The sequence below is a fragment of the Lepisosteus oculatus genome, chromosome 10, assembly GCF_040954835.1.
Source record: "Lepisosteus oculatus isolate fLepOcu1 chromosome 10, fLepOcu1.hap2, whole genome shotgun sequence".
Classification (NCBI taxonomy): Eukaryota; Metazoa; Chordata; class Actinopteri; order Semionotiformes; family Lepisosteidae; genus Lepisosteus; species Lepisosteus oculatus.
Window position 1 is genome coordinate 34,170,633 of NC_090705.1, and position 24,498 is coordinate 34,195,130.

At 35.5% G+C, this 24,498-nt stretch overlaps 1 protein-coding gene across 4 annotated transcripts in view; it reads left to right on the top strand.

Annotated features, from left to right (window-relative positions):
- The window catches only part of trappc9 (trafficking protein particle complex subunit 9), a 665,954-nt gene that overhangs the window by 112,617 nt on the left and 528,839 nt on the right, over positions 1–24,498 (top strand). For all 4 annotated transcript variants that reach the window (XM_015357321.2, XM_015357322.2, XM_006635851.3 and 1 more), the window contains one exon: positions 3,674–3,837. In XM_015357321.2, the coding sequence (XP_015212807.2) occupies positions 3,674–3,837 (164 nt within the window). The remainder of the gene's footprint in view (positions 1–3,673; positions 3,838–24,498) is intronic.

Below are 24,498 nucleotides of genomic sequence, written 5' to 3' on the forward strand. Positions count from 1 at the left end.
TTTTCTGTATACGCATTAACCTGCTAGAAGGGTGTATGGCTCTATTTCCATCTCATCTGACAACAGTATCTGGTTCCAATCCTAGTCCCAGTGTTATTTAGCATAAAATATTTAGCATAAAAACTTCCTCATCAGTATCAAGGGTGCAAATATTTTTAGAGGTGACTCTATATTTTGAATCTTATTGTGGCGACTGCTTGTTATTCTGTCCTGTTGATTTTAGACACCCTTTTAAGCAAACTCATAATTTACTTTTCCAATTTCTAATTGCTTCAGTAAATCAAAAGCCTCCCATTGTTACCCAGGTATAATGAAAATAGTGCCAATTTTGAAAAGGAATATCCTATTCAATTTTTTTTAAATAGAATTCTCAGGTGATGGAAAAAAGGGTCGGTAATATAAAACCTTTCTATGTATTCACTCAAGCTTTTTACTTCAACTTCACTGGAAATTTGTGGAATAAGCTTGACCAAAGGGATAAAGAGAACTTTTGAATGAGAGATGATGAGTATGCAGTATTAGATAGTGATACACTCTATCTATGTGATGCCTACAGTGTGTGCAGATGTTATTGCTGATGAGGGACAGATTGACATCTCTCAATAGTTTGTTAATTTGTTTGTAACTATGTTGCAGTCAAATTTCCATTTTTTCATTCCCTAACTGTTCACTAAAACTCTGAAGCATGTGTTATTGTGTATGTGCTCCTGAGGTTCATCTGTAAGTTAAGTTTGGTTTTTGGGCTGATTTGTTCTTGATAATATTCTATTTATGTTGCTATCTGAAAAACTAATAAAATATAAGATGCCATCTTTTGCACCTTTTAAATATGTATTTGCAGAGCCTGAAATTGATAAATCGTAGAGAATGAATTTTTAGGGTCTACTTTCAGCAGAGCTGGACAATTATGTATGTGTAGTTCTTGATGACATGTAAATGTTACAGTTTACAGATTTATATTGGACTTTTGAAGAATAGCTTACGTTAACACATCATTAAGTGTCACCATTACCACCAGTTTATTTTTTCCTCACAAATGAAATAAATGAAAAAATAATTAACACTGCAAGAGGCGGCAAATGAGGACGGTTTTGGGTTATCGGTCTCATCCACTCTAAACTATGTCTAAATCCATCACTGTCAGGCAGAAATCTAAATCGGTTCTGCTCTGTCACTAAAATAATTTATATAGACAGTTGTTTGGCTTAAAGACACATTTTTAATTATTCTTGCACACATAAAAAAAAAATCAAATTAATCCTTGTTAATCTGTTAATTACAGGTTCTTGCTTTGCTTGTGATTTTTTTTTTTGTTGAAGATTACTGTGTACTTGACAAAACCTGATCAATTAAATACCTTTTGTAATGGTTTTAGTTCTTAGGTTGCTTTTTTTCTTTTAGCCTGTATATTACTTTACCCTTTTATTTACCTTTTCAGATATTTTCAGATGTCTTGTAAATGTTCCTTCAATACTGAGTCACTTTGGATTATCCGAGATACCTAACCTTTTATTTTCTTGACATCTCTAGGGCTGCAATTATCACCAAATCCCCTAGGTGCACAGATTATAATAGAAGTCCCCTGATAGCTATAATACGGATGAGTGCCTCAATATATAGCATTGACATAAAATAAACTCTTAAATTGCACCACAGAAGCATTTAATAAAACCAAACAACAAAGCACGAAGCGTGTTTTAACAGATAAGAGTGTACAATCACATTTCATAAAGAAGCTTTTATAAGCACTGGATTTCTTTGATCAAGTTTTTCCAAAAAAAACCCTGGCAATTTTATTTTACTAATACCTCACATCTGTTAGCTGTATAATTTGATGCACATCGAGTATCTTTGCTGCTGGACTTTTGTATTGCTTATCTTTCTGTGAGAAACAAGCGCACACATAAAATATTTGTAGTCCTTATAAATGTGTAACATTACATTTACAGATGTAAATTGCTTGTATTGGCCAAAATCGGTAACTGTAACCCCAGCGAGTAAAGAGTGACTAATCAGCCAATGGATCTCATTAATCTTAGAAAACCCTTTAGATGAGCTAATTAAAATTTTAAAGCTTAAACTTTGTTCCTAATTTTATTTTGTCAGAGCTTAATTGGTTCTGCTTCTTATTTCATGATGAGTAAGGTTGAAGTGATCAGTTAGTCTAGCAGGCAGCTCTTAAGATTGTGAAACTAGAGTGCTCGTGCTTTATTTTTAAATCCCATGTTGATGGCAACCTTTCTCATTAATAACCTTGCCAAGTGACAATAAGTCATCAGACACCTAGCCTGGAGACTGGTTTGAATACTGGCAGTTCATTTAAAATGTGAATGCAAAGATTTTCTTTCACTTTGACCACCTGAGCTTATTGATACTGTATGTGTGCTGTGGACAATTACTTCTGAAATTCTTGTGAAACTTTTCCTTTTCTCTGACTTTTTAACATGAAGTGTTCACAGCAGAGAAGGCAATACTGAGTCACTTGTAGAGGGAACAGGTTTTTAAGCACATTGGCACTACACCCAGGCAAATCACATACAGTAATAAAACAAGGGGCTGGTGATAAAACCCTTTATGCTTCTCAGTGGTAATACACAGAGCAGCAGGCAGTAACATTTCGGCAACATATACAAAACTTTTGTGCTGTACTAAGCTGAAATACATTTGGTGCTGCTGTCCAACAATGGAATGACAATGAACAATGTGTTCTCATTGTGTTTTGTTGCTTGTTTCTAACACGGGTCATTGAAAGTCGGTCTTCATGTTCATGACCTTTGTCTGGTTTGAAAAGCCTGGCGCTGAATGCCGGTGCGAGTGCAGGTGAAAGCTGCCACTTTTTGTAGTTGTGAATGTTATTTTGTGCACTACAGCAAACACAAAAGGCTGCTGTGCCTCTACCGTTCCGCACTAGCGTGGCTCTGCTTAGTTTGTCATGTGCCAAACCCATCTGTGCTACTGTTGGTGGACCAAATCGATTTCAAGCAAAAACATACACTTCAAACTTGTTGCAATTATTTTTTAGCAAAACGTGAACATGTTTTAATTATACTTGAACCAGACTTAATTCTCTGTAGGGTGTAGGGAATACAGGGTGAATGATACATTATTTAAAGCATTATATTGTAAGTATTTAGTCCCTTTAATAGTTTTCAAATGCTGCTGGATAACAAATGATACGTTCACATTCTTTTCCAATCCGTATTTATATTGCCAACTCGCATGCTCAAAGACAAAACACTTTTAATAAGAAAATTAGTTATCAGCAAATATTTAAAAGAAATTCAAAAACTGAATGTGCTGTTTGCATAGGTATTCAGACAACTTTGGTTGGTAACTTTCCGAATTTGATATCATCTGGAAACATGTCTTCCATAACATGTATCCATTACTATTGTTACTTTTTCATAGTTTTCAACCATTTGCTACAATATTATTTCCATATAGCCACAAGTTTGATAAAGTTTGGTTATAAGAGTGCATCGTTTTGGGTGGTGTGTAATTTTTCAACCATTTATACCATCATTTACAGCATATCAATAGATTGTTTATAGACAGTTAATAACATTAGGTATCTATTAATGCTTTACACTGCTACTGACAGAGTGAAATTCTTACATTTATTTCCTGTGCAAAATCTTACTTTCATCTTTATCTTGTGGTTGTCCTTCTTTAGCTCTGCCCACACCCTGCAGCTTTCCTCTGGAGAAGAGGTCTCCACCAGTGTGTCAGTCCAGCTCTTCAATGGAGAGACCCAGCAACTCATCATCAAACTAGAGAACATTGGCACAGAACTTCTGGAGTCATTGGAGATTACTTCAAAGACTGTCAATACTAAAGGTAGGAAAGGTCTTTCAGGTTGATCTAAATATATTAACTGGTTTACAAATGAGATTAAATGTTAGACCATTTGTGTTTCTGTGTTGTTTGCTATTTGACTCAGAAGCTTACTACAGTTTTAATTTTATGTTTAATCCTTTGTGCTAGGACTTCTTGGGCAGGTTTTTAAGTCCCGTTTCAAATTCATCCAACCTTGTTCCTCACAGTCAGTTGGTACAGTAGTTTGATAATGTTGATCACAATGGCATCAATATTGTGGGGAGTGTAATCTTGGTAACGCTTAAAATGTGACAACTGAATTTTGTCCTTCATTAAAATGCTATATAAATAGGTGCACATTTCTACACTTTGGGTAACAGTGTCAGGAAAAATAAATTAATACGTGTTATAAAAGCTTGTTGGAACCTTCTGAGTAGCTCAGTGTACAGGGGCCATTCACATAACTTTGTGTTAAAGGTTTTTAGAAACAAGATAGTTTCTCAGTATAATCAACCTTCATTTCAGTAAGCCTAATTATCCATCAAGCTTCCAGTTCCCTATTAATCTCATTCTTCTGACTGCTCCTTTAAATGCTCGTGAATGGTATATTTAAAAAAACATCCATAACATCAGACTGTGTACCATGGAATGCAAAGATCTAATGTCAGAACAACTAATAACCATTAATATCTCAGTCTGGGCTGTAATGTGGATGATTTAACTGTTTAACTTACAGACTTAGACTGACAAATGAAAGCATGTGTAGCTCTAGGCTTGTGAACTGGGATGTAGTCATGCACTGATTGAACATCAGGTGTCAACATCCCCTGCTGTGTTTCTACAGTTTGACAATCTTACAAAACTTGGGCTGTACTCGATTATCTGGGGTTGTAAAGTACTTCTGGCATGTAATCAATTATCATTACCCCTTTTGAGTTCCAAAATATTTTACCATAATCGTATGTGCTGGGGCTAGGTGGTATCATTTCTCTAGGGGTGGAAACAGAGCTTTGAATTGTCTTGGTCAAAGTGAACTCATGTCTCATCACTAGGAACAAGATGAGAGACAACTCCTTAGTAAATTTTCAGATGGCAGGCTTGTGAGCTGGGTGTTCAGATGTTTTGAGAAAATGTGGCAGAAACTTTTGATATGCAAAATTGTCCATGGGTTAGGGTTATAATGTTTCCAACATAAATGCAAAATCTTCGTACCTGTCACTGAGCAGTCGGATATTATGATGATTTCAACAGCAACGTTATTAGTCCTGAACTGTTTGTGTCCGAGACTCATACAGACTTGAGAGACATCTTCAGTTCTTTCCATTCTTTGTGTTCTCCCTTGTTTATCATGTTACTGTGGGATAATGAATTTACTTTGCAGTTTCTTACAAATGTGTGACAAGTGCTTGTGGGCCAGGGTTTGAAAACGTGTTTTATGGTGATATTGGAAACTACAAAATGGAATTTGTTGTCTTCAAATACAAACATGAAAATTGAACTGTACAGTATGTATAATTGTAACATAAATGTTAAAAACCTGCTGTTTTTTTAATGAAAATCAAAGGCAGTAAATGTGGAGATACAAGAATCAGACACTAAGTTACTAGAACCAATTCAAATGTACTCTTTTTGCTTTTTTAATTATACCTGTAAGCTACAGTATAATGTGATGTTATAGATATCATCTCTTTTTGTACCTTTAGTATATTATCAGATCATTTGGGTCCTGTAAATATTATAATAATATAATGCAATATTATTAGATGAATATAAGAAAATTATTATTATTTGGGGCGCTGTAAATGCAATATTACACTGCAATAGAAGTTTTCACTTTCACAGACTCAGTACTTTGCACAAAAAACTATAATATACAATTGAAAACAGTGATAAAAAGTTACCTAAAGGAATAATGCATATAAGCTTGTGTTTAAAACCAAAATTTTGCTATCTAGGTACAGTAGGTTATACCTTAATGATGCCTTAAACAAATTATATGTTCCTTTGAAAAACAACTGATAAATTTGATGTTGGATATTTTAAAAATAAAAACAAGGTCAACCAGAACAGTGCCAGTCAATCAGGTGTTTCTCCCCTCAGATGGTGACAAAAACAGTATGCCAACTTTTTACTGAGGGCTGCGTAAAAACTCCTGCGGCGTTTGGCAGGGTTGTTGAAACAGATTATGTCTGTAGACATTTGGACCTTTCAGCAGATCCTGTAGAGCAGCAGGTAAATCACAGGTACTGTATCGAGAGTCTTAAGTTTGAATGATGGAATAATTTTGTATTTTTCTTTTTTTTTTGCTGAGACATACACTTCAAAAACACAATCCATCGGATACAACATGACAGTATATGAATGATTAGGTACCAGAGTTTTTTGTTTCACGTTTTACCTAGGGATATTTGGATCTGAGTATCTGAAGTGGAAATAATCAGCCTCAGTCATACCCTGAAAAGTGGAACACTGAGAGCTGTATATAGAAATTGACAGCAATTACTGTCCATCTCAAAATCCACCTTTCAATAATGCACATAAACCGCTAAACTTTTTTGAACACCCCTCTTCCACGTTCTTGGTTTTTGTTTTGGCTGCAGGTTGAGTCCTGTAGTCAGACATTGCTGCATTAAATCTGTTCTCCTTTGTCACATGACTCTAGCTGAGATTCCCCAAGTGGTGGAACACCGTTGTTTGAATGCAGGCGAGGTTGTGTAAGCATGACTCAGACAGAGTATCCCATTTTCTCATGGTTTCTTGGGCTCCTGTGAGCTGGCATGATGTTGTCGGCAGGAGTTGTGTCATTCATCCAACTGCTGTTTGCACTGTAGGATTTACAGGCTGAAAAGACACAGTTAACTCTCTCAAGGACATGTTTTTCCCTTTTCCGTCTGTGCTGGTAGAAGTGGAGATTCTAGTTTGATGGATTATAGAAAGAAAAGCTAATCCTATCCTAAATATCAAGACCTTTCAAGCTAAACTGTCTACTCATCATGCACAGTAATAGAACCTTTATTGTTTCAGCCATATTGCACAACAGATTATAAAAAAAAAAAAACTTGAGCTCACCCAGTGTCTTATTAATGGTTGGAAAAAGTAACTACAAACCTAAGGGAAAACATAACCTTTAGGATTATCTTTTGGTGAATTTGGACTATTGTATCTACTATATCTTGGACTGGCTGCTTTTTGATGATGACCTTTTTTAATGCACTCTAAAATATCCTTTTCTCTTCGTGTGGCTTGTTTCTGGTGTCTTTTTCTCTGTCCCAGTGGCTTGCCTGGAGGTCACTGGTCACTGCTTTGGTTTCTTGCCTTCTGCACTGGCAGTCCTTCATGCTTGCCCGCGCCTTTTCATTCTGAGTTACCTCACATTGCTCAACACCTGCTCTCCCTCGGTTCTTCTCCAGATCTCTGCGGCTCTCCCTCTTCTTCCATCTGACTACAGCAATATGCCACAAGATGCGAGAAGCTTGTCCACATTTAAATTTAAATCAAGACTCATCCAGTTGCAGAGATAAAATGTTAATTTTTTTGTCTCTAAACGGCTTCGGATTTAGATTGATTTTGTTACCAGTCCTCTATCGTTTTCCCCCAGTGTCTAAAACCTGAAATAAAGTGTTTTTTCCATGCATTTGACGTCTATCTGAAATGTGTATTTGTCATATCCACTCTTGTTGTCAAAGTGTTTTATTGGCTGCATATACTTTTCTGGGTTTGAAGAAAACCGTTGTGTGTGCAGAATATCGTTATAATATACAAAAATATACTTATGTACTTGTTCTTGATACTCATTTCTTTTGATTTATGTGTTAGATTTGTTTTCCATATGATACAGTATACCTTTATCAGATGTTCACTTTAAGATAAGCACTGCCTAAAATGGTGGCAGTGTACAGCAGTATGCTTTAGAAACCTTCTGACAGGAGGGTTGAGGGATCAAATAGCAGGTAGGGACACTGTTACTGTGTCTTTGAGCAAGGTTTGTTGCCGAGATCGCTCTAGCATTCCCATCAGATGAAGTGATTCCAAATAAATAAATCTGAATGTAAAACAAAATTTTTTTTAAAAAGTTAAGGCCTGAAAGTCTGCCAAATAAATGCATGACCAAGTTCAGGATTACAACAGCTTCAGTGAGTAAATACTGGAGACTGTTTACTGCATTCTCAAGCAGAGTAAAAGCTATACTTTAATATTTTAAGGCTTTGTAAGGCTCTTGTGAATGCACCAGCTTGGAAAATGTTAAAATATAACTGCATGAGCTACAGAGTTATAGAAACTATGGCATAAAATATTTTTATTCTGTGCATGTCCAGACATCATTTAACTTTGATAACGGTTTGATCTATGATGTTGCAGACCTACTTGCATTGAAAAGTAACTATACACGAATTGTAAAATGAAAAACTTCATATGCTGTCCATACGGTACATCTGCAGCAGCATTTACAGCATTTGCCCACAACATAATGTGGCTATGAGTTTTCTCCACATACAGATGTACATCATGTTTAGTACTGACAATGCTTTTTAATGTTCTTTTGTAAAGCGTGATGGGCTGGGGATTTTTCAGTAAAAAAGCTTTTAGTGGATTATTTGCCAATATACTGTTGTTTTTTTTGAAGTTATCTTTTGCTTAACCTTTGAAATCTTTGGGCCCAGGATTTTTTTGGGTGTTCCACTAAACTTCTTTCAGTCGTATAGCTGGATATCAGAGCAACTCGCTTGCTATGAAGACATGGTTGAATGAACTGGCAAGATTGTTCTTGTAAATGAAAAGGTTTATCAAGGATAAGAGAATTGCCCTAATTAATGCTTACTGTGCTTGAATGTGAAAAATGTCTGCTCATTAACAAAAAGCAATTGATGCTCTGACAGGCATAAGTAAGTATCATGTGTAGTTTCATCTCATCTAAATTATGAACTTTAAAAAAAACATATAGCATTGTCATATGTGTTCTAATTTGGTTACGAACTGTGTAAGAAAATAACTGAGGTAAGGCTGGAGACTTAAGACTGCTGTCAACTCATCCTACACGGTCATTTGTTTTCATGGCATCAAATCATTTATTTCAAATGACACCAATGAGCTATTGTGTTATTTCTAGGTATGGCATGCCTTGAGACTGACTACCTTTGTTTTTCTGTATTACCTGTTTTGTCATCATTAATGCTTTCTGGTGCTCTAACACTACTTTTCTTAGTGCATAATGCATTTTCAGGTACCCATAATTATTTTGAATAACCAGTAATGTCGAAATCAGTCAGGGCTTCTGCCCTTCAAGAAAGGTGTGAAATTCAAGTATTCACAATAAATGGTAATATTAAGCAACTGTTTATTTTAATTTGGAAGGATGCATCATTTATTTAGTTTTTGAAATATTATTAATATGGTATAACTATGAATAAGAATTTATGATCTGTATTCCTATGCATAATTGTCAAGTGGGGAGCTGTGTCACTGTGCTTTGGCTGCCAAAATTACAATTTCAAGCTGAAATACAAGCACACTAATATTACAGACCAAACCCTGAGTTTGTCAAAGCTTTCCAAAGCATCGAGTTAGTCCTTACTTGTTCCTTCCTAATACATAACACTCATAAAACTATTTAAATTAATGATTTATCAAATTAAAGTGGAAACAGTAGTTAATACATTTAAATGCAGTTTATTTATTCTTTAATGCTCTTAGATAAGAAAGTGAAAATGTTTGCAAAATACAGCTTTAGTAGGATGCTGTTTAAAAAAAAAAAGGGTGGCTACCTGAAACAGCCAGAAAGTGAGAAGAATATTTTGAAGTTACTGAGTATGTGGGATGGATGAAAGTCATGCTCTCACCTGAAATGGCAAACCATGTGAATGTTAATATCTCTTCTAGCTCTGCTGTTGCCACAGGTCTCTATGGAGCGATTGCTGTCAAGAAACCAATAAAAATAAGACCTAGAATAAGTCAAAATATTGAATACTGGAACAGTGGAATGAAATAGTGTTACTAGTTTAAATTGAAAGTTTTTGGATATGGACAACACTATTTTCTTTGTGGGTGAGAATGTTTTTTGGGGATGTGCCATCTTTGGAGTATGAAGACTACCTTTTCTTGTTTTTTCATTGCTGGTCTTTACTGACCTTTGGTGATTTAAAGACTAATGTGTACACCTGAAAAATGTCATTTAGGATTTTGGAAAGGCTATGCTGATTATGCAGTGTAAGCTTTTTACAACATGCCTTATTACACCATGCTTTGGTATATACCAGTATTGTTGTGTCATCTCAGTTGGATATACATTTCTTGAAAATCCAACATTTTATGTTTTATCTAAAATATGTAGCCTGTATAGCATTTTAAAATGTATCATGGCTATACAGTTTTTTGTTCAGAAATGGCAATTACATGCCATAAATGGAGCCAGGATCCACTAGATGGAAAGCTCTCACTTTAGATCACTATGTATGGTATTTCTATGTACAGTGCTGTAGCATTCATGTATTGGAAGTCTTCTTTAAGCCCAGTAAAAGGAAATTTTGGTTGCTGAAAGTAAAAATCACCAGAATATAATAATATTTCCTAAAGTTATTAAAATATTAGTTTATGAATAGAAATCTTATGTACAGTATTTATATAGCCGGTAGTGATAGATGAAAAGGAAAAAAGTACAAAACAGTGTTCCTCCTTCTTCAAAAACGTTTTCTGCATCAAATTCTTTAATTTGCTGTTGTTATTTTTGGAGCGTTTTGATATCTTCGTTGTGACAACATTTTCAAATGTGGAAATTCTTTTGGAAATTTGGAGTTCAGATTAAAAACAATGAACAACATACGACTGAACAAACATAAATTATATGAGTAATTCTAAAACATCAAGGCTCTTTTTTCTTTGTATTTTGCAATGTTTTGATATTTGGCAGTTATCTCGTTTTTCCTTTGTGATGGTAATAGGCTTCCATAGCCCTGAAGGTCCCACCTTATTATGTATTTGAACTATGACCTCTAACATGAGGGGACAAAGAAAGATGAGAAATACGTGGACAAAACCCCCCCCAACATTTTCTGACCTCCAACACACCTTAAAGAATTCTGTGAATATCTACAGAAATCCATGTTGTACCTTAGCTACGTTCTTGCAGACTACCTTAATCTAGATGAACGTATTTACACTACTGTTTTGTAAGTGCAAGTAAAATATTAAAATGTTTTGAGTGGTGCAAATATTGACAGTCCTGCATCAGATTATTCTTAAAAATAAAAAAAAGCATTTAGCAGCGTACTGCCTACCGTGGTATACAGTATCTACTGACACTTTGCGCATTCTAGATGGCTGAATCTGTAGGTTAATTGGCTTTTGGGAAAATTGACCCTGGTGTGAGGGTGTTTGCATGGCGTCCCATCCAGGGTGTACTCTGCCTCATCCTGTAGCTTGTCAAATTGTTTTCTCTGGCTCAACGTGACCCTGAACTGGAAGAAGTGGTTAGAAAATTAATGAATGGATAGATGGAAATCCTGTTTGTAAGTGTCATGATTTCAAACATGGTAAGAAAATTTGGAAAACTTTTCAGGAGGCCTGAAAACTTCCGCATCCCCTGTGTGCCACACCATTTTATGCTATTATAATCTATGTTGCACTTATCCTTATTTTTCCTCAAACAGTGGTACAGTTTCACAATAGAAATGAAACATAGCCCTGTTGCCTTTTCCTTTATAAAATAATCAAGGTCTAACTGGAATGACCCTCTAAAGCTTGACAGAAAAAATAACAAGTTGTTCTGAAACTCCATTTGAATCGTGAGATGCTGCCAGATGAAGGGGACTTTTGAGAGAAATAAGCTTTGCTTGTAGGGGAGCTGACAATATTAATAAGTAATGAAGGCAAGAAAAGATAATGGAATCGATTTGACTTTGTTGAGCAGACTGCATTTTTGCTTTAATTGAAGTCTTCCTTTTGTATCCCTCGGCAAAGATTGTGATTGTCTTGTCCTATGGCTGATACTGATTTAATGTGATATAAGACAGTATTAGCAACATAAATGTTCTTTCAAATAATCAACCCACATCATGAAGGTCTTTAAAACAACATAAAAATAATAAATGTCCAGCAAGTGAATCTTGGTGCATAACAAAAGGCAATAAAACTATAATATAGGAGTTTTTATACAGTATGTATCATACTGTATATATATACACACACACCTAGGGTATAACACCTTAACTGATTAATGTATTACAGTTAAAATTAAATCAAAAGCCTTTGAAAGCTACGACATGACAGATCATTTTCTTCAGCTCTCTATGACCTGGGAAAATCTTTTTTGGACCTAAAGGGACGTCAGACTATCAGTGACTTCAGCTTCGATTTTAGCCATAGCTCTCATGTCACTGTTCCATAACTGTCAAAGCTTTGTCACCCAGACATTCGTCTAAAAATAATGTTTATCAAAAGGGAACACACTGGCTTAGGCCTCAGTGTCCATGGTTCCTATTATAACCATGCACTGATTCTGATTTCAAACTATGACATTGTGGCACAATTTAGAAGAATTCTGAACAAATTGTACTATTTTTCACTAGTCTGACACTCTGGGAATCCCTTTTCCGAATATTTACTATGCCAGGAGATGCTTTTAATTACAGTGGAAAGTTTCTAAAAAATTCCAAACTGCAATTATTTTACATTTTAAACACTGCCAGGTTGGAATTGCTGGTTATTAATCGAATTTGCTTTTATGACCCTCTTCATAGAATGTAAACCATGTGTGCTTTTCTTGAAAATAACTTGCTGTGATCTACAGTCTTGAACATTGCAGGACCCACTGTGTCCACATCAACTAGAGAAGAGACGTGGTTCTAACTAATGTGAGTGCAAACTCACAGGCCCTGGGCAAGTCACATTAACTGACCCTGTTTGGCATTGAGCTCCTCCAATCACAAACAGCACTATTTCAGTTCTGATTCACTGTTTGGGGAATTTTGGTTATGGTCAACTAATGGAATAGCCTGGATTCGAACCACCGATGTTTGGACTTAAGTCTCTTTCTGCAATCCAAAAACAGTTTTACAGTGTGAGCCATGTGTGAGCTGCCAACATACTGTATTAAAACCATTAAACAAATGTCTGTGGTATGAAATTATATAGCAGATGTCCTCTTAAAAACGAGCATTTAAATTTACTAAATAAGTAAGAGACTGTTAATCTCGGAATAAGTCTGGTTTGAAGAGGTTCAAGTGTGGAGTTGCATCCACATGTGTCGGCTACCGAGGAATGAGTAAAGGTTAATTCTGCACTGAGAAGTAGAAAGTAGAAACTGTTTTGGCAGATATAACGTCTTCAGTTGTGTGACCTGTTGCCGCTTTAAAGATTCTCAATACGATTTAAGTCAGGATTTTGACTGGGCCACTTAAAAACATTCATTTTCTTATTTTTACACTATTGGAGTGTAGCTTTGGCCATGTGATTTAGGTCCAGATTCCTACAAAAAAGTAAAGTTTTCACTCCAGTCTTAATTTTGTAGTAATTTTTTTTTCTGGGATAGTGCTGAGTGTGAGATGTGTTGTGTTGTCTTGGCTTGTTGTAGGCCTCACAGTGGCATCCCCTACCTTCCTGCCTGACTGCCAGAGACATCACACACCTTCTGTTTTTCATGATCAGAGCTTTTCCATGACTTTATCCTTGTCTTGCTTGAGTCTTTACTTGCAATTCACAACCTGACCAAGCAACCTGGCAGAGAGGAATTATTCAAGCACTACATTTGCACACAGAGGCCGTTGAAGTAATTGGTTAGCTTGTTATGGTAATTTCATGCACCTAAATCTATTTAGGTGTGCCATAGCCAGGGATTTGAATACTTATGTGATAATTATTTTTCCATTTTTCTTTAATATTATCCATTTACTTATGTCTTTTTGTATTTACTTTGAATATGCAGAGTAAATTGTGTATATGAGTGTATGTGCATATAACAAATACTGATTGCTAGTTCAAAGTGTCATAACTGCTAACTAAAAAATGCAGCACTATTATGCAAAGTTCTAAGTTCTTTTGCAAGCCACTGTAGAGTGGAATTTATGCCCATGACTTATTACAGCTATAAATACAGCTTGGAGTGGCCTGACCAATTTTTTATATTTCTTGGAGGGGTGGCATATTCATTACTATATTCTCAAATGTATTCATGCTCCCAGTGAAACAGAAGTAAAAAACATAAAACAAGTTTCATATTGGATAATGAATATTGCTTTACAGTAATCAAAACATTTTACCTTAATTAATGTTAATGTACAATTAATATTGTACAGATCATTATAGTGACTCACCTGTTGTAAATAAACTCCAGAAAATATTCCTTTCCATAAAATTTAACTAAACCAAATCTATATTCTGCTTCTTGGGAAGACAATGGAACTATATAGATGCCTCTAAAGATTTCTTGTTTCCCTGGATGTAAAACACAGCAGACATTCAGCAGCAACATTCATCATCATGGTTACAGTCCCAAAGCTCTCTGAAGACCGCAGGCAAATGATCATCGACCTCCTCAATTTGGAAGAGGGGTAGACTACAAAATAACTGACTCTGCAGTACCACTTCCCACTGTAGTTCTCTTTTTTAAGAAATATAAGACTACTGTTATAGTGGCATCCTTGTCAGGAAGAAGCTACAGTGCATTTTAATTCATAATAATTCCTTACACTTATATAGCGCTTTTCTGGACACTCCACTCAAAGCGCTTTACAGGTAATGGGGACTCCTCTCCACCACCACCAATGTGCAGCCCCACCTGGAGGATGCGACGGCAGCCATAGTGCGCCAGAACGCTCACCACACATCAGCTATCAGTGGGGAGGAGAGCAGAGTAATGAAGCCAATTGATAGATGGGGATTATTAGGAGGCCATGATTGGTAAGGGCCAATGGGGAAATTTGACCAGGATCCCAGGGTTACACCTATAATTTTAGAGAAACGCCCTGGGATTTTAATACAGTATGCTGCTTTTGTCACTGTGGGCTGTAAAATAAGTTGTCTGGGAAGCAACAGTAAATGCGAGTGCAACAGTTAGAGGTTTTCGTCACAAACTTACATCTTGAGAATAGAAAGTGCTGACAATGACCGTTTGACATTACCTACTGTAAGTGATTTCTGATAAATATGGATTTGCTCTGAGCAACGCTATTAAGAATTCAGTATAACATTTTCATATTTTTTAAACATTATCCAATCTATGAATCTTTCATATGTGATTTTTTTGTTCCTATTTCATCAAGATTATGAGCAGATCTGCAGGGCATAATCTTAATTTCTCATTTTAGAGCTTTGCTAAAATGTGGAAATGTTTTAATGGACTTACATGCATTTCCTCAGACTGAACCCTCAGAAAATACTCGGTTTGAATCAGATTATCTGTTTCAACAAATACTGCCATTCATACTCTCTGCTCAACTGAGTCAAGATGTCTTTATTTCTTATTCCGGTGCAAAATACAAAAAAAAACAGCAGAACAGGCTTCGCACTGAGAGCCAAGAGAATTTCTACAGGCCATGTTCAGGGAAACTAATAAACCACTAAATGACACATTATTTCTCTAGATAATCCAATGTCACCTTGTGGTCTTTTACTGCTCCTCACATCTTGCTTATGTGTGCATTTACATCCCAGATACTGAGGAGCTGAGATTAAAATGTCATTGTTAGTCTACAGGGGTTGAATTTTAAAGGTCCTATTGCTAGGTAGCTCCCTGAACATACACTTAAAGAAATAATCACAATATTGAAAAGAAAAGTAGTGCTTCTGGCCTACAACAGCATCTAATGGTTATTTTCAGTATTTCAACTGAGATAATGCAAAGTGTCCTCTTGTGGCTTTGCAGAATAAATTATCACCATATGGACTTGGAACTTTCCACATGCACAAAAAGGGCAGGAGGGTCAAATATAATGAGCAATGATTTATTGACTTTTAAAATTATTTTTAAGGTGAACCCAGTCAGCGACAAATGTGGACCCAACCAATTGCATCCCTTTTTCTAACATTTTAACCAGTATATTAGTTGTGAACGGGTCATATTCAACCCTGCCTACTCTTATTCCTAATAAGGACTCATCAAAATGAAGCTTCAGAGTATTACACAAGTTCAGTGCTATAGGCAGTTTAAATGTGTTTTTCTCCTTTTTTTAAAAAAAAAAAGTACGTTTGACATAGAGTGACAGAAAAGGCTCAAAGCAAGGCCCTTGGAGACGACATTAAGGACAAAGGCAGCCGCAGAAGAGACAGTTGAAGGGATGCTGATGCTGTATGACAACACCTACTTATCCTCTTCTGTACTCACTTTCATCACTGAGTTCAGAAGGCTTTCTCTATTTTGCGTCATTATGAGCGCATGCTTAAATGTAAAATGAGATCTTGCACTTTATCATGACTTATTATAAACAACAATTCTTTTGGAAATAATGGCAGTTTTAAAAGGGACTGAGAACAAAGCCAAACAAAAGAAAAAGAAAAACCACTTCCCCAGGGAGGTGTTTTCTCAATTTGTTAGTAAACTGTTATCGCTAAACTTGGAAAAAGTATTCGAAATGCTAATTAAAAACAGAAAAACACAATATTCAGTATCTTGAAATTCAAAGTAAGTTTCTTGAATTACTTATAAACAAGACTACAATAGCATATCTATAAAACCATTTTGTCAATGGAGCCACCACCCAGATTTTAGGCATCAACCATAATGTTAAGCTGAAAGCCAGATTTTCAATTACAGTATATCCTGTTCCTATTAAGATGCGAAATATATCCTGTGTTCTGATCCTTTTTATTCAGTGGTTCATATCCAGCCTTCACATTAAACTCAGTACTGCCAGAAAATCATTTCTAGAAATGTTTTTTTTAACTTGTCTACAGTATATAGTAAGTTTGGATATATCTGATTTGGTGAAATGGAAAACTATGTCTTGTGTGCCTATAATTGCTAGGTGTCATTTCAATCTCGAATACTGTATTAGATTAGATTCAATAATCTAATCTTATATTAATTCATTGATGTTTCCTATCTTTTTACTGAGTAACTCAAGCAAGTTGCCACCTTATCTAATGCTAGGTATGATGATACTGTCAATTACCCATTGTGTACTGCTTCTATTTATCACAAGAGAAAACTTTGCTCACTGTTTGAGTGGAGGAGAAATCCATATTTGACTAATCAGACTATATAGGGTGTTGTCAAATAACTCAGGAGGGTTAATGGTGTACATTTTGCCATATTGTATTCACAATGATTTATGTATTGTCTTGAGATGCTGGTGGTATGGTATATTGAACTTCATCACTTGATTTCTTGCCTGTACAGTTGATGTTGTTTCTTTGATTCTAGTCTTCTAACCTAACAATCTTTCTCTTTTATTCAAACATTTTACCACCAGATGTTTTTTTTAGTACTGATTTGCTTGCATTAAACATTCTTACAAAAAATTAAGATTTCATCTTAATGGAGAAATATAATTGATATCACTATTAATAATTTTTGAAATATGTTTTAAAATCTAAAATAAAGAATATAGTGAATTGCATTAATGCTGCATTTACATTTTATTCTTTGTCAGGATAGTTTCTGACTTACAAGGCATACTGTATATAATGCATACTCCTTTTTTCAGTCAGTGAATAAATTACTTTAAATACATACAGTGCATGGTTTATACACTGATAGATTTGAGCAGGTATGCCATTACATTTGTTCTATCTGGCTGTATGTTCTCTATTAACAACATTTGTGTGATGTCATCCTTTGATCTTTTGATTAATTTAATTTTACAACTCTCTTGCCTAAGTGGTTGAGTGGCTTTGAAGAGAAGAGGGTTCTCTTCAAAGCCATCCGGGGCGTGAATCAACAATTAGAGCTACCCCTGCAAACCATTGCTTCTTTTCAGCAGTCAGCAACTGTTGCATTCAATACACAAGAACATGAGAAAGCTTTCAATCAAAACGAGGCCATTTGTCTCATCTTGCTCGTTTGTTTGCTAGTAGCTGTTTGATCGTATCCAGCTGTTTCCTGAAAGAAGGGTGTAAGTTTTGAAAAGATGACTATTTCCATTCCATCCAGACTTTGTGTCAACAAGTATTCTCAAGCATAAATGCACTTCCTTGTAATTTCTGATTAAGGTTTTGGAATATTTGAATCAGAGCCCATCACAGGTCCTCCAAAAAGATTATTTTCTTTAAAGCTCTCAATGTAGGATATTTCTGTAAGCCCTGGAATGTACTGTATCTGGTTGATCTACTCTGTAATAACTACAGAACAGCAATATTGTTTGTAACATGGTGACTAAAATTATACATTCTAAATGAAGTATAACTAGTGAATCATACTATTTGAACACTATCTTTTGATTCATATTCTCCACTTTTATTTATTCTAACATGTTTGTCAATTTTATTACATTGTCCTATATTGTCTAGATTAAGAAGTAAATTGTCAGTATATATAAGAAAAACTTTTTTGACAAGCAGCTGCTTCAAACTGAGTTTATCCCTTTTATGCTGATAGTTTCTATTACGTGGGTTCAACATTCTACACTTGTGTGCATTAAATTTAGTCTAAGCCCTTTTGAATCTATTACAACATCCTAAATTCATGCCAATCTGTTATTCAAATTATTCCTTTGGTATAATCTGCAAACTTGTTTAATTTACTAAACTGTTCTAATGTACAAGTCTAGATAATTGATGTAATCTAGGAATGACGGTGGTCCTAATACTGATCCCTGTGGTGCATCACTACTTACATACTGTAGCTCCAGTTAGAGCATTCACCCCTTATCATTATCCTGGTCTGAATTCAAATAAATGTATTTATTAGCTTAAACATCCACCAGTACAATTTGAGAATTAATATTGTATAACGTCTGCCTTTTGCATACTATATTTATTATGTTTATTACTTTTTTACTCAGCTTGTTCTTTTTTATCTTTGGTCAACATCAAGATGATATATTAATTTAATATATCAAGTTATTTCCCTTTTATTGTATAAATGATTGTATTATTAATGATAAGTTATAAGTTATCTTTGACATAGGACTTACTGTTCTTTTTTCAATTACATATTTCTAATATTAAACTTGCAGCTTTGCTTTGGCTGTTGCAAAATGTATGCATTCATATTTTTCTGCAGTTACTACATGAATTTACTATCAGTTATTTCCTTTTTTATTGCCTATTTGGGCATTTTTATTTTTGCTTTGCACAAGAAATCATAATAAACAACAACATTAAAAAGGCCACAGAGGAGAGAAGGACATTTGGGTCATTGAACTCAGTTGGTTCTATTTCACTCTGTAGGCCTACATACAGTTTTAGTTGCAGAAGGAACAATTTTCCAGTTATGATATTCCCTAATATCCCAGAAAGGCACAGTTTTCGAAACGTCAATCCATCCTAACATACAGGTCAGGCTAGGTGTCCAAAGAAACTGTGAAAAACTCCATGTGAACATGCAAACACTAACCAGCCTAAGCTGGAATTTTACCCAGGGCTCTAGTGGTATAAAGCAATAGTGCTAACCACATTTTCCCCTTCATTTCTAAATATATTTTATGGTAAATTGCTTTTATGAAACCCAAAACCAGGCAAAAAGCGAACCCAAAGATTTCTTTCCTTCTATAATTGAATTGTTTCTCTTGTTAAATATAGCTCAGAATTTATGTGTGCCTTCTGTCTGTGATGTCATTTTATGTATCCTGCAGTGAGTCACATGATTAATAAACTCCACAGCTCACTGTTGTTGCATGGTGTCCTGGGATGTGTAGTTTTCTGCCCATTCTCTCCAAGTTGTAAGTGATCTGGTGCCTGGACTTGGATATATCAGTAGCCTGTCGTTTTTACCTTTAGACTCCACAGATTTTCCTACATGTGTTACTTGATGGATGACTTTATTGATTTGTTCCTCAATGAGTTGGGCTGTGAAGCCTATGCATATGTGCTGCAGGGTTTGGCCATCGGTACATTCGTTGTATTTTATAATACCAATTCAGACACTACCAGGAATTAAGCAGATATACAGTAACTGGAGAACCAAAAATTCTACCAGTATTTTAAAAGTATTCAAACCCCAGTTGTTCATATCGGAGGAATTAGAATACTAACCCCAAATGATTTATCTAATACGCTCATAGTTTTTTATCGTTATCCTTTCCTGACAGTATAATGTTTTCATGTTATTTTTATTTTTTGGTGCCCGTAGTTTTGATGCTCTGGTGTACATGCATTTAATTTCTCTCGTAATTGTTTCACTTTCCTCTTAGCTCCTTTATTCAGATTTACGGATTATAGAGAATTCTATAATTTACAGATTATAGAGTTTGTGTACCCTGTATAGAAGAAGACACTTATTTTAAAGCTGGGCTAAGAGTTTAACCTGTTATTGCGATTTGACTTCTGAAGCAGTAGTTAATATAGGTAGTTGTGTCAGCATGTGTGGGTGCAAAGAAACAGGTAAAGGTTCATTCCATGCTGAAGAAATGTTGTCTGTTCTCTTTTTCCTTTCACAACTGAATAAAGCTCTACCAGTTTTTCTGAAGCAATAGGTATTTTACTTTGCAGTGTTGATATTGTTCATCAATTACTGTTACATATACAGTATACAACAACATACGGTACAAGCCTTACTGTAAATAGTCTTTAATAGACTTTAATTAGAAAGATTCTTAATAAGATCACTTTATTGGCCATATACAATTTCTTCCATTAGGAATTTGTCTTTTTGCGTATCCCAATTTGCGCTCCATGAGACAGGGAGAGAGAAGCTTGAGGTCAGAGTGCAGGGTCAGCCATTTATAGGGTGCCCCTGAAGCAGCTGGGGTGAAGGGCCTTGCTCAGGGGCCTTACGGAGTAGGATTCCTCTCCAGCCATGGGATACGAACCGGCAACCTTCCAGCCACAGGCACAGATCCTTAGGCACAGAGCCACAGCTCCGCCCCCAATATAATGTAGGCTTCCTCATTTTTTTAAATATGTGCTATATATATTGGTACATTCATACAGCCAGGCATGTTGCTGGAGAAATCTGTGCATAGCAGCCGTGCTCCACGTTAGGAGTCTAGAGCCCTAACCACTCCTCCACTAAATGAAACACTGGAAATCTTTCCTTGAAAGACCCCAGGAGCATGTTTTATGAACAGAGGATAAACTGGATACAGCTTTGAAATCTGCCCTATGCTGTGACTAGTAATTAACACAAAACATCGTGCAGTTTTAACATGGTGCTTTGCTGCCACTGTGCTTGTTATTGGCAGCAGAATGTAGTCTAACTGTGATACCATAGAACGTCTTATAACCCAGGTCATACTCCAGTTAAATTTCTGAAAAGTATTTTTAAGAGGATAGTGTAGCAAAGGATCAACACACAACCCAGTGCAAATGCTAAGTAAAAAATAAACATACTTGAGACATTTTAGGTTATTTGGCTTATTTTTTTACTGTTCTCTTACTTTGGTAGGTAGACCTATAACAATACTGAAGATGAGGAAAACAAATACTTTTTTTGATGTCCACTAACCACCTTATGCATTTCCTTTGCTGCAAAGATACGCTTTTTTGAAAAGCATACCGATTTAAATAAATCCTTTTGTCTTTTAGGCACTTTTTTGTTGCCTGTCTGAAAATGTTAAACTGTTAAAGGAAGAAGAAAACAATGCTGAATAATGTGAATGTTGGAGTATACTCAGCAAGGAGTGAGACATTAGATCTAACCACACTAAAATTTAACACACCTGTCACAAATGTTAACGTCTTCTCTTTATGACAGTGAGTGTCAGTCAAACTCCTGAAAGAGAAGGCAGCCCTTTGCACATTGCTTCTGTTGGTTCAGCATTGATGCTTATTGCTTGTGCTCTTCACGTGTGTAAGTACAGAGTTCTTGTCCCACAGAGATACTTCCATCCTTTTAAAAGGGCTAAAAGAGCAAGAGAAGTGATAATAGATCCCACCGACTGGATATGAGTGTCCTGCTGCTTTGTAAAAAAAAAAGTGAAATAGAGTCTCTGTGTTATTGTTAATACTCGCCAAACAGTAATGCCCTTGCAAATTGATGTAAAATGTATGTAGATCATTAGAATCGTAAAATGATTATGAAGTATAATTTGTCTGTATTACTTTTAGCTTTTTGCCAGCTTTAGTTAACTTCAGTAATATTGATGATCAAAATGATCATGATCCTCCGATGCAGCACTGACTATATAGCTGGTGATGTCACCAAAATTTAAATATTAGAAAGAGTCCAATACTAGAGAAGATGAAAAAGAATTCAATTGCGGCAACATCCCCTACCACAGAAATGAAAGTATTAATGAAAAATAGCAAGAGTCAAATGCTTGCATATTTCAGAAAAATGTGGTGAATTTTACTTACTGCACTTCAAATTCTTGTTTTATTATTTTTGGGTTACATTTCAGATGTTTAATGCTTCACGTGGTTTGAGTTATTGGCTGGTTTGATTAATTCTCATTCTCAAGCATTGTGCTAATAGAAAGATAACCTGTCTAGAACCACCAAACTTCCTTTTCCTCTGCCACTGATCTTTGGTTACTGTTTTGAGACTCCTTAAAGGCTGTACCTCCCTATGAATAATGAATACTAAAAAATGCTTTTCACAATAGAGAGTCATCTGTGGAAAAGCAAACAGCAGATTCATAATGCAAATTTGCTGCTGTAGAAAGCTAGAGGGTGAACTGTCAGAGACTGAGAAGGCTATCTGAGTAGAACCCTGCAAAATTGTAAGCATGCCAGTATCCTGACAGCAGAGGGCAGTGGAGCCAGCATGAACAGGGAGCATTTAATGGGAATTGGGGAAAGCTGAAATCAGCCTTCACTTTGGACTAATGGGATTTTGTTGGTCTTGAGAGATGATGTGCTACATGTTCCATTATTAATGAATGACAGGTAAACCTGCTTTTGTGTAGCCAGTGAATGGAAATGAGAATTTATTTTAAACAAAATCCTACTCCTTCTCACTTTTTTGTCACATTTAAAAACAAAACAATGGGGAGAACTTCTGTTTTGTCTTCTGGTAGTAGTAAATAGTATTTAAGTATGTGGTATCACTGAAAAGCAAAGCCACAGTTTTGTTTTTTGTATGCAGTGTTTTATATTTAAAATGACAAAGGAGAAATAATATTGTGGTCTAATCGCCTAAATGTTTCTGTACAAGCAGGAACAATTTAACCTGTATTCAGAAGAGAAATTCACCTAGCAGGATGATTTGGAAGAAGTAGTTTATTTAAACATTGAAATTGAACTGTACCCAATTAATGGTTTGAGTGATAGAGAATAGAATCCATTGTTAAGTGACCATTGAAATGTATTTCAGAAAAATGATTGCTGAGGGATTAGTGTCTAATCAAAAAGTGTTATTTCTTTCTAGGTTGTGTCTAACGTGTTAAAAGGGAAGAACAGTCACTGTATTGTGACTTGTATTATGACTATGTACTTATATGACTAGCCTTATATATACAAGCTCAATATTTCTTATGAAGACCTGAAAGAAAAACTTAAAGTTTTTATTCTGTTAAAAAGACAGTTTAGAATGTGTCTTGATAGTTCTACCATGCTGGAAGCATTGCTCATGTGTGAGCAATAGAGACGCGTACAGAAATCTGTCAGTCAGGCATTGTTCGGGACTGCTGAATTCTGCCTAAATTTGGAAAAGCAGGACAAAGATACATGACCCTGTTGTGCTATCATGAGATACAGATTGATGCTGCCATTAAAGGAGCTGTTTCAAGTACTGATAAATTACACAGAATAAGAAAGTAAAGATAACAGAGTTAAGGATTCATACTGTACATATGCAGCTTATTCCATTACACTTCACATCTGATAATCATACATGCACTTCAAATTAATTGTAAAAATTAATACCTTTAGTGCATTTTGGATCTCATAGATGTATCTTATTGAAACACTTGGAAGGTTTTTTTTATTTGAATCCATAAATTTGTATTCATCCACAATTGTATGTTCTTACTATGTTTTTTTTTTGTTTAAAACGGTAGTTTATGTGCATTACTTGTCTAAACAGAAAAATGAGTTCAGACAAAAATAAAGTAAATGGAACCTATTCCCTTTCCATTTCTTTATAATCTACTGTACATTCTGTTAGACCTTATATATTTATACACCTGCAAGAGGACTGTCTTCCCACATATTACACAGTTGGTAAAGATATCAGAATAAACTGCACATTCAAAAGGTTTTCAAAAAGCTTTACATCTCAGATAAGGAGTAATGCCCTCATGTTCCTTATCCCCTTCCCCCTTGGTGCACGATTCTCTGATGATATAGCTTTTTGCTTCTTTACCCACAAATTGAAAGTGGACTAGGAAGAATTGTTGTTTTGAAATTATTTACCACAGAGTGCAGACTTCAGATACTGGTGCACATAATTGTCACGCAGGGCTACTTTAGAGCTGTGATTCAACAGTTCAGACCCACACTGCATAATGGCAGCCTGTGTAACCCCGGTCTTGTTTTGCAACAGCAGAGGTGTTTATTGTACTGCATGTCAGCATTCCCTGCCATTTTCGTGTGGGTGGCTTCATGCAGCCAGGTCTGGAAGTCAGCATAATTTGATTGAGTATTTTGCAGCATGACTTTAAGGATCAGAACGTCTTTGAGGATGGAAGTGCAAGGTTCTTCCACTTGATTTAG